Source organism: Seriola dumerili, unplaced genomic scaffold (assembly GCF_002260705.1).
Source record: "Seriola dumerili isolate Sdu_G_001 unplaced genomic scaffold, Sdu_1.0 BDQW01000011.1, whole genome shotgun sequence".
Lineage (NCBI taxonomy): Eukaryota > Metazoa > Chordata > Actinopteri > Carangiformes > Carangidae > Seriola > Seriola dumerili.
Genome location: NW_019174266.1, coordinates 3,564,473 through 3,582,326, shown reverse-complemented (window position 1 = coordinate 3,582,326; position 17,854 = coordinate 3,564,473). Strand labels below are relative to the sequence as shown.

The following is a 17,854-nucleotide window of genomic DNA, read 5'->3' as shown; positions in this document are numbered from 1 at the left end:
GCTCGTATTAACTTTGGGATATTAAATACTTGCAGTGACAAGATGAAGAGAACCCATGATCCAAACTGTACTGTACATCTCTGTTAAGATGGTGGTGAAGTGCTGCCTCCTTCAGGTGGAAGTAAAGAATCACACATTTATTTTTGTTGATTTTATTGAAGAAATATCTCAGTTAACAGTTGAAATTAAATTTCATTATAGACCATAAATGCTTAATTTCAAGTATTTAAACAGAAAAAGAACACAAGCATCATTTAATCAAGTAATTACTTAATATTTGAAAAACAGCTTTCACAATGCAGAATGATCCATCACAGCAGATGTTTAGTTGTTTAACTTGTTCAAACTCTCTGTATTTCTCAGTTGGTTATGTTTATTTCAGGGCTGCATCAACAATCATCAAAATACATCATTGAGTCTCGGCTTTGTGTCAATACACTCGGCAGAACCATCACCAAATCATATCCTTTTTATCTGAAAACCAATAAAAGATTTAATTCAAATCACAGATGGTTAAAAAAAAAAAAAGACTGAGTAAAAGTTGTTGGTATTTGGTCTGACAGTAGCAGAAAGAGGTGTAATACCACCACCGTCCAGCAGGTGGCTCTGCAGTCTGAAATTAGGAGCCAAAGTTTAGCCTCTGCTCCATGAGCCCCAGAACGAAATGTTTCCCTCATCAGTCTTTCTGATAAGCTGCAACATGTTACTGGACTGGAGCTGCAGATCTAACTGAACTTTAAGATCAGACAAATGTTATATGAATAGTTTTTGTAATGGCTTTCTCAATTATTGTTTTTTTGCAGATGTTGAAGCCAGATCAATGAAAAACAGTCCATTTTGGATACAGATTCTTAACATTTAAACCTTATTTTTTACCTGTGCTGCTGTTAAATGGAAATCTACACCTATCTGTATATTACCAGTATGACTTGGTAGAAAAACTGTTTGGTATTCAGTTACTACATTGGTAAAGCGCGTTGACACGGGCGATGTCGTTAGCGCTCATGGTTGTAGCTTGTCCAAAGTTCAGGTTAGGATCGCTCTTGGCGACGATGGTTGGCTGCCCATTTTTGGAGAAGGCAAACCTTGAGGAGGAAACAAACACAACATTGTTGGTACATTGAGTTACACACCTTCCCCTAACAATGTAAGAAAAAACTGTGTCACTTATGTAATTTAATCTTGTATAAATTTGATTTATAGTATATTAATACTGTAAACATTTGTAAACACAGATGCATGCACTAACACACTCACTTGCTGTAATGCATGACAGACTCGAAGTCATAGGGAGTGTTCAAGTTGTTAGTCTGCACCTTCTGGAAGTTTGATTCCACTCCTTCAGGGATGAGAGAACATTTGAAATATTTCAGCATGGCTTTTATCTCTTCACCTGTTTTGTCCTTCAGTTAGCAGTCAGCCTACTTTTCCATTATGGATTCAAACCTCACAACAATCATCAAAACAAAACATTGCTTAATAATATAAAACAATATTGCTTCATTTATTCTTTTACAATTTATCGATTCATCATTTTGTCAATAAGATGTCAGATAATAGTTATATATATATATATATATATAAATTATATATGATTGTATATATATATATATATATGATTTTTTTTTCTTTACCAATCGATTAATCAACTAATCGTTACAGCCCTTGACCAAATAGGCTACATGCAATACAAATGGCATTCCCATCAGCCTCAGCTGTACTTTGTGTTTAGCGCTAATTAGCAACTAGCTAACACACGAACCAAATGTGGACCGTGGTAAACATTGAAAACTGCGTAGCCTCAGCTTATTAGCATTGTCACCAGACATAAGCATGTTAGCATGCTAACATAGCATTTATCTCAAAGCACCGCTGTGCCTACGTAACATGCAGTCTTGTAAGTCTGTTTTTGCTGTAATTTGCCCATAGAAAAGTTTTTGTGGCCGAGCTGACCTGGCCGGATGTTCTGGAAGAGGATATTGACGTGTTGGTCCCTGTCGGAGCGGACTTGCTCGTGGTGGAAACCGAGAGCGTGGAGGACCTCGTGCTGTACCGTGTCTCTATACAAACAACCGTTTTTCCTCAGGGAGACGCGCTGTCCTCTACTCTGACGGCCCAGGTATGACCAGCACCTGACACACACACACAAAGTCAAATCACAGTAAAGGGAAAACGGGTATTGTTGACACTTTCCTGGTCTCTTGTGTCTGTGTTGTTTGACAAATGTTGAAGGAGTCATTGGATAAATGGATGCATGTTATCTTCCTCTCCCTCTCTCTCTATCCACCATCAGCAGGACTGCATCATTTGTCTGATCCTTACAAAACTTTTGAATCACTGCTGCGAACAGAAAACCTGTTTCTGCTCTGACCCTGCTGTAGTAAAGATTTGACAGGGTTTTGTCTCTTATACAGTGGTACAAAGTACTGTACTTATATAAAAGGTACTTTTCCTGAGTATATCAATTTTATGTTACTTTGTACTTGTTGTACTTATTTCACTACTGCCAGAATGAAACATGATGAACCAGCATAGATCAAAACAAGTGTTTGAATGTGTCAATCCTGCCTTTTCATGCTACCGTGGCTGTGTGTGTGCATTTGTGTGTGTGTGTGTGTGTGTTCTTACCCAGATCCAGAGAAGAAGTAGAGATAATTCCGATGCCACCAGCGCCTCCACACAAAGCGAATGCAGGTGGATTCATGGAAGGTCAACAGGGCTCTAATGATGATGTTGCGCTCATTACTGGCTGCAGAGACAAAGCACAGGCTGCTGGTTAGTGTTCTACACCCTCCGTCAAACATAGTACAGTAACTTACACCTACAGCTTCTCAAATCATTCTCCTTCACTTTAAAATTTCTCCTTTCACCTCAGGTAGTAAACACAGATTATAAATTATAAATCATTCCCTCATCCTCAGTTTGAACAGTGTTATCATCATCTTCATTTCACGCCTCCTCACTATTATCACTATGGATTTATCACAGTTTTAGTTTGATATTAGTTTGAACTTTTTACAGTTACACATCTTACCTTTTAGTGGATGTAAATACTAAAGAAAGCATGCTGAACTGAAGTCAACAAAGTTCAACTGGTTTCCAGGTTTTAAATGACACCACAAGTAAGAACCAAAATTTGCTAAATAACATTTCAGTCTCCATTTCTGACTATAAACAACATATATATACTAAGACCAGTGATGGAGCCTTATTTAAGTGAAAGTACTAATACAACATTGTGATTATACTCCATTATAGGGTCAGCAGATAAATCTGAGGGTCAAGAAATGATTAATGGGAGAGGAAAGAAGAAAAACTGTGTTTTTTGTGATGTAATAATCTTTGGCCATTCAATATTTATTTTAATGAAGCGATCTTAGGAGTTTAAAAGGTAAATTCCCTTTGATGAAACTGGTAACTCAAATATGTAAAACCTGATGAGGGGACACTACTTTTTAGGAGTCACAAGTCAAAAAGAGATGGAGCTATGGCTTAACATTTGCTAAATGTTGAGTATTTTACAAGATGTTTTTTATTTATTTATTTATTTTATGTTAAATCTTAATCTGAAAATTAACTTTTTGCTGTAGGTACCAGATAAATGTAGTGCAGCAGAAGTCGTAACATGATATAGAATTACTCAAGTAGTCCAAGAAACCCATAATTAGTACAGTACTTCAGTAAATGTACTTAGTCATTTTCCATCGTTGGTTAAGACAATACTTCTTTGTTCAACTGAAAGATTTTTATTTTTGCATAATAATCTCTTTGCTTCTATAATGGAAACTTTGAAGTTCTTAGTGGAACCAAACAAAGCTGATGTTGACTAGATGACTACTTACTGTATGTGGAGGAGATACTGACGGGAACTCTGACGTATCTTCCACGTTTACGCCACTTGCAGCCTCTGGCTGTGCAGGGGTCAGCGTTCCTGTTTAAATTTGGTACAATGTCGCCGTGGGTCAGGGGCGTTGCTGCAGGAAAACAAACACTTATATGAATATTAAAGCCAGGAATGCAGGGTTTTACTTATTTGAGACAAATTCTCTTTTTAATACATTTAAAACCAAAAAGCTAACATCTTTTTTCATTATTGATTCATCTGTCCATTATAATGATCATTTGATTAGTCATTTAGTCTTAAAAATGTGAGAAAATTGTGAAAAAGGTCCTTGTGAAATAAATTACTTCTTTTGTCTGACAAACAGCAAAACATTTTCAACTTACAAAGACATATTAGGAAGAAATTCCCAAATCCTCAAATTTGACAAGCTTAAACCAGCAAATCTTTTCCTTGATAAATCAACTAATCGGTTAATTATTTCAATAAGTTTTATTGTATTTTTGCCATCATATATTTCTATTTTATTAATAAGAGTTGGATCATATAAAACTTGTGCCTTACTTATGCCCTCATTGGCTCTTGCAATGATCTCAGAGACATCCAAAGATGCGTCTGGTGGCAGAGAAAACAGAGGAAATCAGAAACAAGGAGCAGCACTGTAACGTGTGAATTATCCACATTTTGGATCTTGATATCTGAGAAATTCCCCATTATTCTACTCACCTGTTTGATCTCCATCATCAGTTGCACCCTGCAACACAAAGGCACAAAATTGCACAATTATAAATCTTGTTTACTACTGTCATTTTTGCAGCTGTTGCTCAGCAACATTCTGTCGCTGTCTAGTGAAAATCTGACCTTTTTAAGATTTTTTTTCCTAAAAACTAAAGGATTATGTGCTCCATTATCTCAAAAAACATCATATTCCCAGTGTGGAAAGATTCAAACTCACTGGAGGAATGGCCGTCAATGATAAGAAGAGGAGGAAGAGGAAAACAGGAGTCATGACGATGGTCTTCTCCAGCTAAACTTCAAATCTGAAAATACAGGACAATCTGAGCAGTGTTTAGCCATTTAGGAATATATTCAGAGCGAAATCAGTGATGTAAGAATAGAAAGAAGGAGAAGGAGATCAGTTGAGTTTACCTGATGTAGCAGGAGTCTGGTGCTGGATGCAGCAGGTGCTCAGCTCCTCACTCTTTATAGGCAGCACTCACAGGGTGGGGCCCAGGTTTTTCCACTGTCTGCCAACTCAGATGTCAATCACTTTTTCTCAAAAACATTCCTAACATTGATTTAACAGGAAGAAAAACATATCAACATGAAGTCATCGTGAGGTGGAGGATGTATTTTAGACCCTTGAGTAAAAGTAGCAATAGAATACTAATGTAAAAATATTCATTAAACAGGAAACTGACCCTTGTAAGTGTTATAATATTCTATATTATAATTATGTGCTTGCTGTACTGTTAGTAAAGATGGCATATATTATAATTCGTCATACTTATTTTTTTGTATTCATCATCCGTCAAAATTACGGCGCATAACGAGTCCTGCAGCTTTGAGACAATCCAGACAAAGTATATATTAAAACGTGCGACTTGATCAGGAATGGTGTACAAATGATGAACGTGAACGTGAGCCGCGTTCACTCTCGCTCATGGTTGTTTTACGGCACACCGCATGGTGTCTCCATAGACACGGCCCAGCATGGCTGGTGCTAGCGGCACAGGCGCATCTACTACTGCTGAATCCAGTTCTTTTGAGCATTTGAAGCAGTTTTATGAACAAACAAGTGAAGACTTGGATTATATACAGATTTTAAATGTAACTCATGTCTGTTTTTCTTCAGTGGTATACATAATTCATTTAGTTTGGGAGTGGCAATGATTTGGAGCTGGTGAACAGAACAAATGAACGTGAACTAGTTAATTTTCATCTGTATGAACTGAACTTTGAAGTAGTTTTTAAGTGTGAACTGGCACAACACTGGCGATGTAAATGACGAAAAACATAAATGCCCGTAAGTGCAGAGAGTGCTGCTGTTAACCTCGCTATTTACTATGACAACTAAGGGCCACACCTTTGTAAACTGTGTTTTCCAAAGGATGAGGCCCCTGAATTGCAACATGTATGCGCGTGTGCTTGTGTGTGTACATGTCTTTCTATGATTGTGAGGACAAATGTTGATTTGAAGCCGTTATTGTGAGGTCATTTTAGCCAATCCTGAAAACTTCAAAGGGCTTTTGTGAGGGTTAAGCTTAGGCAGTTTCTAACAACCACGCACACACAATGACAGACACACAAACACCATCTCCATTTATGGATATTCACCTTCAAAATATGAGTCTCAACCAAGTAAGAGGGTTAGGGCTAATGGAGACTCTGTTGTAGAAAGGTTAAGTAGTTTCTACTGAAAGTATTACCAGCTATGCCTCAAATTTCCCTAGATGAATTCCACCATCAAATCCAGCATCGGACTCTATGATGCAGTGCTCCCTCACATCCATTCACACAAATACCCAGCAGCATCTAACAGCTGATTGATATGCACCAAGCAGCAGTTTTCGAAATTTAACTACTTTATTATTATTGTCATCATATGGTAACTGTGTAAAATCATTTAGGCACAAACTTTAATGTCCTCTTTCTGTTCATTTTAACAACAGTGTCTCAGATTGCAAAGCACCACCCAGGGATGAGGCAATCATTACATAAAGAACTGTTTCAATACATCAGCACATCATCATTCATCAGTCAATTCATCAGTTTGTTGTCTGTTGACAGCAGAATGCATGTGAATGGATTAGTAGTTTTCAAATGGCTTGTTGTTCACTTTGACACAGAGGGGCTTGGGCTAGAAACCAGGAAACACTTATTATTCTTAAAAGCTTCCCGTAAAATGGCACAAAATCAAATAACATATTCAAAACATGGAAGGAAAACACAAAATCACAACGTCTCTGACAATTTAGGTATACAGTACTTTATTTGTATACAAGCTTTGAAATTCATGTGCATGTATTGGAGTATGTCAGGAAATATATGTCTTACATAAATTCCACACAAAAGAGCCAGCACATTCAGATCCATTCATCTGACGGAAGGTATAGGAGCAGTAATAAGAGTCATTACATAACAATAATCTCTCATGTGAGCTTTGTTTTCCACAAACACAGAAGAAGATGAACAAGTCTTTAAGTCTTTAGTATTATTGGAGGCTTTAGAGCAGCTGTGCAGTGAGGTTGATTGTTGAAGTTGACATTTAAATTTCACTTCCACTGTGAACAAAACACAGGAATGTAGCATGACTGTCACTTGGTTGCGTGCAGATATTTCACATACTATACTCAAGGTGCTTTATTGTTCAGGCAAGGCCAGACTACAGCATAAGTTAGATGCACGCTATCAATAATATCTCATGGAATAGACTTGTATCTTTATTCCTGTGAGTTAAACCCATTAGTTTAACTTCTGATATGAGGCTTTCATACTTTAATGTGCTCTTATAGAGACAACAATATTATATGGTACAAATTATAAAAAAAAAAAGAAAAAGTGATTGACTGGTTCGGTTGATATATACCTCACCTGTAGTGATATCCCTCACTTGTAAGTCGCTTTCCATAAAAGTATCTGCAAAATGAGTAAATTTAAATGAATGTTTTGCTAAAAGACCAATTTCATATAGGTTGGAAAACTACACACATTTCTCTAATACACTTTGCTTGCAAATTTAATAAAATGTATTTATTTATTTACTTTAGGAAGGGATCTCTTAACACACACAATATGAACAGCAGGAATGATTACATCAAACAAACCCTGTGTCAGTGCTCATGTGAGCACCACTGAAAATACAGTATGTGAACCTGTCCTTTAAACCCAATGGAATAAGACGATAGTCAGTATAACTGTTGTGGAGGTATTAAGAAAAGAGACAGACTGCATCACTACGTCTGTAGTTAAAAAACAAGACGAGGTCAGAACCTAATATATGGCTGGACTGCCTACCGTGAAATCCTGATTTTCTAACCATGACGTCGTCTGACAAAATCCCAAAACATAGAAATGAAAGAAAAAAAGACTGAGCTGTGATTTTGGCTAGTTTTACTTATGAAATGATCGCTTAGAGAGAAAGTTAGAAGAGATAGATTATCTTTCTTTTATTTAAAGTTATTTTTCAGGCTTTTGCCTTTAATACAGTCATAGAGAAAGAGAGAGAGAGAGAGAGCAAAGGGCCACAGAAACCTGGGCCACCAGGTCAAGGACTAAAAGGTGAATTAGTACACACACTACCAGGTGAGCTACTGAAGAGACTGATTTGAGATAGACTTTATTTCTTATTTTGTCTCTCACACAGCTCACAGCCTCCATCTGGGATCCACAATAGTTTAGCCTTTATTCACTTCCAACTCCAGAACGTTACAAACTTTATTTACAAAAAGTCCAACTCTCTCTGTTTGATATGTAGAACTGGTCATAGTGGTTAAGCCTCATTACCGATTTACTAAACGAGGCACGCCTCTCTGCTCGGCGTGCCTCGTTTAGTAATAATGATACATGTAATGAAAGTAGCTCATTTGCCACAATGAAGGCGAGACTCAGTGTATTGGAAGCGCTCATCCACTATGCTGCAGCTCCTGAGCAGCCGGGGAACCAGAGCGGCTCGGTAGACATCAGTGGTGGAAATGACATCACTCAGTCAGTCAGCCAGTCAGTGAGGGACATTTGTAATTATAGGTCTGGCCCCTTGCGGTCCAGCCTTAAACTATCTCATTAATCGTTACATTTGTTGGCAAGCTGGCACAGAGCCGGTTTGCGGCTGCTACTTTTGTACCTGTCTGTAATGAGCAGGTATGTATGAGTATGTGTGATGCCTCACCTGCAGCTGACTGAACAAGCAGGAGAGTTTTAGAAACACGTGACTGGGAAATTACTAAACAGATTTACTCAAAAATACAACTTACTTGTACTTTACTTGAGTATTTCCATTTTATGCTACTTTCTATAACTCCACAACAATTCAGAGGAAAATATTGTACTTTTTACTTCACAGTATTTTTACACAGCTACAGTGACTAGTTACTTTTCAGATTAGTATTTTACATATGATATTTAGTGCTTTTTTTAGAGATTAAACCAGTGGTTCCCAATCTTTTTAGCTTGTCATCCATCCTAAAAGAAAACTTGAATAACTGTTTAAGGGCCAAAGAGGTCAAATTATCCAATAATTCACAAAAATGCAAAGCATCAAAAGTAAAATAGATGAGTGAGATTTAGTGTCAGAATTTAGTTTCTTCTTTTTTCCTCATCCAAACAGTCAGATTTATGTTGTGACCCTCTGGGGGACCTGACCCTTCGATTGGGAACCACTGGACTAATCAATAGAATAAAATGTTATACTATGTTAAAAATAGCCTTACCTCTACCAGCCAATGTTTACGTATTACACGTTGATACATCAGTGCCAATTTAATAATACAATAAATAAAAATATATCAGTAACAGGACATTTCTTCTTTAGAATGAATACTTTTAATTTATAAACGTGTTGCTGGTAATATGTCTGGAGTCAGCATAAATGATGCACACACACAAAAACTATGCGTACGCCATTTCCGGCAAATAAATTGCACAAAATGTGCGACAAGAATATGCGCATTCTTATGATCATGCGGCACATGGTTTTCCAAAGTCTTACAAGTTACAGTGAAGTGAAAATACAAAATGAGCTGAGACACGTACTTTAACATAAAATAAAACGAACTTCGCAGTCATTATTATAAGTACAAGTTTACACAGCAATAACAATTTTACAATTCATAAACGGAAATAATTGTGATTATGTGCTCAATGTTTCCTTTATCATCATTTAATATCCTTATTATTTATTGTGAGGCATTCTGTAAACTGTTTCAATACTATTTTAATATTTACTTATCACAATTTTCACAATTAATCACAAAGTCTGCTAGCCTAATTAAAACGTCTCTAGTCCCAATAAATGAAGTTCGGAATAAAACTGATCTTTACATTTGTTGTGTCTCAACCTTCTTGTCTGTGCGATGCCTGATAACTTGTGGCACAGACAGTGTTTTTTTTATGCAAACTATTTGATTAAGGGAGTGTCTTCATCCATTTATGGCTAATTATGGAAGTGGAAATAAGACTCATGCACGTGCCCAATTTTCTCAATAAGTGAGATTTATAAAATGGAACCATTTGTACACACAGCAACAAAAATAATGCGTATGCACACTTATGGTTTTGTGCGCACACATAATTTTAGTCATGAATCTACACAGAGTTTTATGCATCTGGCCCCTGGAGTTTTACCTCTGATTGCAGGACTCTTGTAATGGAGTATTTTTACATTTCTGGTAAAATTAAAGTTAAGTATCTGAGTACTTCTTCAACCACTGCTGAAAATACCCAGTTCAATGTACACAGCATAAAACATGGGCTATTTTATGCATTGTATCCAGAGTTAAAGACCAACTAGTAACGTGACTGATAACATTTGTTACTGTCCAAGTCAAGTGTACAGCTCCACCTACTGAAACCTGCTTAAATATGTGAAAAGTCATGGAGCTGTATATCCATTTAAAACAAATTGTAAACTGATTTGGAAAACTGCAAAACTCCAAATTGTACTGTACATCTCTATTTATCCTTTTGGTGAAAGTAAAGAATCTCACATTTATTTTTGTTGATTTTATTGAAGAAATATCTCAGTTAACAGTAGAAAAGAAAACAAAGTCTTTGATTATAAACCATAAATGGCTAAATGTCTTGTATTAAAAAAAAAAAAAAAAAAAAGAATAAACACAATTGGCGTTTAATCAAGTCACTACTGCATATATGAAAAACAGCTTTCACAATGCAGGATGATCCATCAGAGGATGTTTAGTTGTTTAACTTGTTCAAACTCTCTGTATCTTTGTTGGTTATGTTTATTTCAGGGCTGCATCTGTCAAAAACTTTCATCAACAATCATCAAAATACATCAATGAGTCTCGGCTTTGTGTCAATACACTCGGCAGAACCATCACCAAATCATATCCTTTGTATCTGAAAACCAATAAAAGATTTAAATCAAATCACAAATGGTTAAAAAAAGACAGTAAAAGTTGTTGGTATTTGGTCTGACAGTAGCAGAAAGAGGTGTAATACCACCACCGTCCAGCAGGTGGCTCTGCAGTCTGAAATTAGGAGCCAAAGTTTAGCCTCTGCTCCATGAGCCCCAGAACGAAATGTTTCCCTCATCAGTCTTTCTGATAAGCTGCAACATGTTACTGGACTGGAGCTGCAGATCTAACTGAACTTTAAGATCAGACAAATGTTATATGAATCGTTTTCGCAATAACTTTTCGATTTTTTTGCAGATGTGGAAGCCAGATCAATTCACTTCTATTCAATTCAGTTCAATAAACTTTATTTGTCCCCAGGGAGCAATTTAAATGAATGACTGAATGATTAATCAATGAAAAACAGTAATTTAGTTTGGAGTGGATAGTCTTCTTTTTGAATACATTAAGACTGAATGCTAACAGAAGCTAAACCATAAGTCTGGTAGAACGTCAGGTCTCTGTCAGTACAACAGATCTGGGCCTTTGGTGTAATCATGACTTGTAGGGTGTTGAAGTATCTGGAGGCCGACCCGTTTCTTCTGTCATCGTTGTTCTGGTTGGGAAAAAAACAAATGATTTCCTGATTAATAGATTACATTCTCAGATGTTAAATATTTCAACATTGTTTTTCCTGCACTGCTGTTACATGGAAACCTACCCATATCTTACCAGTATGACTAAGTAGAAAAAGTGTTTAGTATTCACTCACTGCATTGGTAAAGCTTGTTGACACGGGCAATGTCATTAGCGCTCATGGTTGTAGCTTGTCCAAAGGAAAGGTTGGGATTGCCCTTGGCGACGATGGTTGGCTGCCCATTTTTGGAGAAGGCGAATCTTGAGGAGGAAACAAACACAACATTGTTGGTACATTGAGTTACACACAGAAACAGTAGCAAACACTGGGTCTTTATTAAACCTTTCTTTAAGTTAACCCTGACTCTTTAAGTTTCACTTGAATTTGTACTGTTGACTTTGTTAGTTTTTCTTTTTAATGTAATATAAAGACTTATAGTAGAACAACATGATAACTATTATCAATTTTGAGACTTTTGCTACATAGCAAGTCTTGTATGCATAACACATTTTTATTATTGCTTTGAGAAACAAAACAACAACCTCCCCTTAATGAATGTAAAAAATTGTCTCAGGTTATTTAATATTGTACAAATTTGATATATATTATATAAATATTGTAAACATTTATAAACACAGATGCATGCACTGACTCACTCACTTGCTGTAATGCATGACAGACTCAAAGTCATAGGGAGTGTTCAAGTTGTTAGTCTGCACCTTCTGGAAGTTTGATTCCTTTCCTTCAGGGATGGAGAGAACATTTGAAATATTTCAGCATGGCTTTTATCTCTTTACCTGTTTGGTCCTTCAGTTAGCAGTCAGCCTACTTTTCCATCATGAATTCAAAACTCAAAATCACAACAATCATCAAAACAAACCATTGCTTAATAATCCCTCAGATTATTAGCATTATCACCAGGCATAAGCATGTTAGCATGCTAACATAGCATTTATCTCAAAGCCCTGATGTGCCTACGTCTCACAGAGCTGCTAACATGGCTGTAGACTGTTACTCTGTTTTTGCTCTAATTTGCCTATAAATCTTTGCACCTTTTACGATACAGCTGAGTTGCAAAGAAGATTAGAATAAAGGTATAGACCTACATACTGTTTGCTGCTGAGTTCATTGACTAGGACTCTGTCTCTCGAGGAAATCCTCTAGTGTTCTCATCATTGCATTGCAGATAAAAGCAGAACTTTGGAATAAAAGTTTTGTGGCTGAGCTGACCTTCCTGAATGTTCTCGAAGTGGATTCTGACGTGTTGGTCCCTGTCAGAGCGGACGTGCTCGTGGTGGAAACCGAGAGCATGGAGGACCTCATGCTGCACCGTGTCTGTGTACAAACAACCGTTTTTCTGCAGGGAGATTTTCTGTTCTCCCCCCACACGGCCCAGGTACGACCAGCACCTGACACAAACACAAACACAAAGTGAAATCATAGTAAAAAGAAAAAAGGTATTGTTGACACGTTCCTGGTCTCCTGTGTTGTTGTTGCAAATGAATGATCTTCCTCTCTCTCTCTCTCTCTCTCCCTCCCTCTCCTTGTTTCCTGTCTGCCTCTACTGTCAATAAAGGCTAAAATACCAAAAAAAAATACTGGCTTAATAAATGATGATAATTGTCTCACATGCAGATATTACTAGCAGAGTGCATCATTTGTCTATTCCTTCCTAAACTGAACTAAAATAAAACCTGTTTCTGCTCTGACCCTGCTGTGGTTAAGATTTCACAGGGGTACAAAGTAGATGTACTTAAGTATTGTACTAAGTAAGGTACTTGCACTTTTATATATAATAATAATTGTACAGCAATTTTATGTTACTTTATATTTCTACTACATTTCAGAGAGAAATATGCAGAGTACTTTACTACTTATGCACTTCACTTAAGTAAGATTTTGAAAGCAGGACTTTAAATTGTAATGGTTTTTACATTGTTGTTCTGGTACTTTTACTTCAGTAGCGCCTCTGAGAGCTTATTTCACTGCTGCCAGAATGAAACATGATGATCCAGCATAGATCAAAGCGTGTGTGTGTGTGTGTGTGTGTGTGTGTGTTCCTACCCGGATCCAGGGAAGAAGTTGATAAAATCCTTATGCGACGGCTTCTTCCACCTAAAGCGAATGCAGGTGGATTTGTGGAAGGAAAACAGGACTCTATTGATGAAGTTGCGCTCTACTGTGGCTGGAGAGATAAAAACAGGCTGCTGGGGAGTGTTCTCACTAAAGAGGCTACACCCTCCGTCAAAGATAGTACAATAACTTTCATTTACAGCTTGTCAAATCATTTTTATTCACCTCAACACCTCTCCTTTTATTTCAGGCAGTAAACAGATTGTAAACTATGAATCATTCCCTCATCCTCAGTTTGAACAGTGTTGTTATCATCTTCACTTGAGTTTAATATCAGCTTGAACTTTACAGTAATACAAAACCTTTTTGAATCTATCAAACATCATTTATGGGACATAATATTAGAAATCTTTGGTCGGAGGCTTTGGCTCTGACCCTGGCTTTGGCAGCCATAAACAACATACAGTACATGCTTAGAGCAGTGGTGGATCCTTTCTTAAATGAAAGTATTAATACAATATTGTGAATACTTAGGGCCAGCAGATGAATCCAAGGGGTCATGAGATGATTAATGGGGGAGGAAAGAAAAAAAAACTAAGTTCTACTACATAAATTAGCATTTAAAAAAATTAATTAATTATTAAAGCTGCAAGCAAGGGCCCTCGCTCATGGGCAGCGCCACGAGGCAGGTTGGCACAGCCATCGGACACTGTGCTTTCCAGAAAGATGTAATTTCCTGCATGAGCCATGTGGCCGCAGACATGATGTATTGCATATTTGGACAATCTGTGCTTTGGTAAGTTATAACGAGTTAATTGTCGCCACGGGCAGGCTGTTCAACAAAAACTCAAAAGCTTTGCGATTTAGCGTCACAAATGTCTTAAGATTAAACTGACCAAATATGATGTCGATCTGATTAATTTTCTCGGACGAGTTTGTTAAATTCCAATTCCTGTAAATGTGAAAAACAGCACCAAACCTGTGGAGTGAATTCAAGATATCTGCAAGTCTCTTAAGTTTTTGGGCAAGTTTAGGCCCTCAAAAACGGGATGAATTTTAATGAACCAGGAAAATACAAACAAATGAAATACAATAGGGCCCTCGCATCCTCGGAGCTCGAACCCTAATAAAAACATTGAGCACTGGCTCAGGCATGTTTGATAATGGAGAGTGTTTCACAAGATGATCATTTGTTTTTTAATGTTAGATCTTGTAGCTGACAGATAAATGAAATGTAGTAGGGTAGAGTAGTAACACAATATGGCTTTGTTCAATACAAGTACAAACAACTATCGAATAATAATCTCTTTTTCACTATATTGGAATCTTTGGAATCAAACAAAGCGGATGTTGACTAGATGATTGGTAGAGAGGGGGGTTACTTACTGTAACGAGAGGATATAATGACAGGAATTCTGACATGGTCTCCAACTTTAGGCCACTTGCAGCCTCTGGCTGTGCAGGGGACTGCGTTCCTCTTTGAATTTGGCACAATGTCGCCGTGGATCAGGCGCATTGCTGCAGAACAACATACAAACATGCACTTATGAATATTAAAACCACAAACATAGAGTTTAACATATGACAACCAAGAAGCTAAAAAAAATTCCATTATTGATTAATCTATCCATTATTCTTATTATCATTTGATTAATCTTTTAGTCTGTAAAAATGTAAGACAATGGTAAAAAAGGTCCTTGTGAAGTTCCCAGGGCTAAACATGATTATCTTCAAGTTACTTGTTTTACCCCAAACTGTCCAAAACTTAAAGATGTTCAACTTATACAGACATATATGGAAGAAATCTCAAATCCTCAAATTTGACAAACTGAAACCAGCCAGTTTTTTCCTTGATAAACCAACTATTCAATTAATTCTTTCAACTGCAATCGACTGCATCTTTCACCAGTTTCATTTGGCCATTATATATTTCTATTTTAGCCAAAAGAGTTGGATCATATAAAACTTGTGCCTTACTTTTGCCCTCATTGGCTCTTGCAATGACTTCAGAGACATCCAAAGATATGTCTGGAGGCAGAGAAAACAGAGGAAATCAGAAACAAGGAGCAGCACTGTAACGTGTGAATTATCCACATTTTGGATCTTGATATCTGAGAAATTCCCCATTATTCCACTCACCTGTTTGATCTCCATCATCAGTCGCACCCTGCAACACAAAGGCACAAAATTGTACAATTTTAAATCACGTTTTCTACTCTCTACTGTTGCATTCAATAACATTCTGTTGCTGTCCAGTAAATGTCTCATTTAAAATGATTTTTAATTTTCATATAAGTTAAAGGACTACATGCTCTTTTATATAACAAGGATGTTTTTTCTCTCAGTTGATACTGTGAAGATTCCTGGTTTGCACACGACAGCAGAGAATGTTTAACATCATAATCCCAGTGTAGAAAGAGTCAAACTCACTGGAGGAATGGATGTCAATGAGAAGAAGAGGAGTACGAGGAAAATGGGAGTCATGACGATGGTCTTCTCCAGTTAAACTTCAAATCTGAAAATACAGGAAAATCTTTGTTTAGCCATTGAGGAATATATTCAGAGCAAAATCAGTGAGGTAAGAATAGAAATAATAAGGAGGAGATCAGTTCAGTTTACCTGTTTTACCAGGAATCTGGTGCTGGATACAGCAGGTGTTCAGCACTTCAGTTTTTATATGCAGCACTCACTGGGTGGGGCTGATAACTCAGGCATTAGTCACTTTATTTCAAGCTGCTTGATTAAAAAGATGATGGCTATTATGGTCTTCACAAAATTGCAATTTACACTTTGTGTCATTAGAGTGTTTCAGATTTCATAATAGGTGTGTATTGCATAGACTGTTGAGTTACAGTGGATGCTGGATAGATGGATCACACACACTTTGCCATCCCTGAAAAATCCAACTATTTCCAACCTCCATTGACACAAACTTGTCCTCTACCACCCAGTGTTGGTGTTTTAGCAGCCGTATAAGTCCTAGATGTTCATGGGTTTAACATCACAGCTTGACAGAAGTAAATCAGGGATTAAAGTTAGTCTGTAAAGACAGCAGGACAAAGACGACTGAGCGCTGTAGGTTTTAGATGGCAGAGATTACAATGAGAGTTGAAAAATTTACTTTAGAATGGCTTCTTTTGTTTTTTGTTTTTTGTTTTTTGTTTTTTGTTTGTTGGACCATAAACTATGAGGAAGTAAAGCCAATGACAGCAAAACAGCAAAGGTTAAAAGTCACTGGCTTAAAGCCAGCCCTAACTCAACAACCAAAACTTCACCTGACTTGTTTACCAGGAAATATGTTGTTATATCTTATAATTTCATCACACAGAAGAGCCAGTACATTCAGATCCATTTACGTGACAGAGGGTTCAGGAGTGTAAATCATTACATAACACTCATCTCTGATGTAAGCTTTGTTTTTCATCAACACAAAGTCTCTCAGTCTTTTCTATTATTGGATGCTTTAGTTCATTGATGAAGTAGACTGACATTTAAACTAACATTTAAACTGGACTTCCATTATGGACAAAACACTCAGGAATGTGGTTGGCTGCATGTTATAGTTGGGTGCACATACATGACATGTTTCGATACTCTCTGTGCTTCGATGTTCAGACAAGGCTAGGTTACAGCCGAAGCTAAACACCATCAATACTATCTTATCGTATACATCTTTTTTCTTGAAAGCTTTGTTTTATGGATCCATTAGTTTAACTTTTGACATGAAAATTTCAGATTTTATTGTGTTCTTGTATAGATGACAATGTCATATGGTACCAATTAAAGGGAGAAGAGAAAAGTGAAAGACTGGTACAGTTCCGAACGTAATCTGAGATATTTACTGAACAGAACCACAACATTGTGAATAACTGGTAAAACTGTAACAGAAAATGTCTTTATATTCATTCCCAGCTGGAAAGAGATTATCCAAACCACACAGGCCTATTCATTCTGGAATCAAAGAAATTACCACCAATGGGTGTCAGTGGAAATGCCAGAGACAGATAACTTGCAATTTAGCAGATTAAAGTTATAAAATGTAAGTGAGAAAATATATTTAGCAGCTAAAACTGGAATGAAATTACACCTCAGTTCCATATGTATTCCACCTCCTTTCTCAGAAATGACTTGCCTTCCTCCTGAAACGTCTATTAAGATTTATTTGTTGGAAAGTCACTCAAACAACCACAAAGAATAATAAAAAAAACAACTGCAAAGACATGTAAAATG

The 17,854-nt window shown here is 36.9% G+C and overlaps 2 protein-coding genes and 1 long non-coding RNA gene across 3 annotated transcripts; all 3 read right to left on the bottom strand.

The window, feature by feature from the left end:
* Positions 1–952: 952 nt before the first annotated feature.
* Positions 953–4,850, bottom strand: LOC111223059 (high choriolytic enzyme 1-like). The gene is made up of 8 exons (XM_022747049.1): positions 4,797–4,850; positions 4,568–4,595; positions 4,406–4,456; positions 3,843–3,974; positions 2,629–2,749; positions 1,954–2,132; positions 1,258–1,339; positions 953–1,085 (listed from the first exon to the last, which is right to left on the bottom strand). The coding sequence occupies exons 1-8, from the start codon at positions 4,848–4,850 to the stop codon at positions 953–955; spliced, it is 780 nt and encodes a 259-aa protein (XP_022602770.1).
* Positions 4,851–10,644: 5,794 nt separating this feature from the next.
* LOC111224632 (high choriolytic enzyme 1-like) lies at positions 10,645–15,648 on the bottom strand. The gene is made up of 7 exons (XM_022749189.1): positions 15,602–15,648; positions 15,011–15,142; positions 13,616–13,736; positions 12,782–12,960; positions 12,212–12,293; positions 11,687–11,811; positions 10,645–11,530 (listed from the first exon to the last, which is right to left on the bottom strand). The coding sequence occupies exons 2-7, from the start codon at positions 15,138–15,140 to the stop codon at positions 11,520–11,522; spliced, it is 648 nt and encodes a 215-aa protein (XP_022604910.1). The 5' UTR covers positions 15,141–15,142; positions 15,602–15,648; the 3' UTR covers positions 10,645–11,519.
* A 115-nt stretch (positions 15,649–15,763) lies between these two features.
* On the bottom strand, positions 15,764–16,354 carry LOC111224629. Its single transcript, XR_002665229.1, has 3 exons — positions 16,244–16,354; positions 16,055–16,139; positions 15,764–15,791 (listed from the first exon to the last, which is right to left on the bottom strand). It is a non-coding gene; the product is annotated as an uncharacterized LOC111224629 (long non-coding RNA).
* Between the last annotated feature and the right edge of the window lie 1,500 nt (positions 16,355–17,854).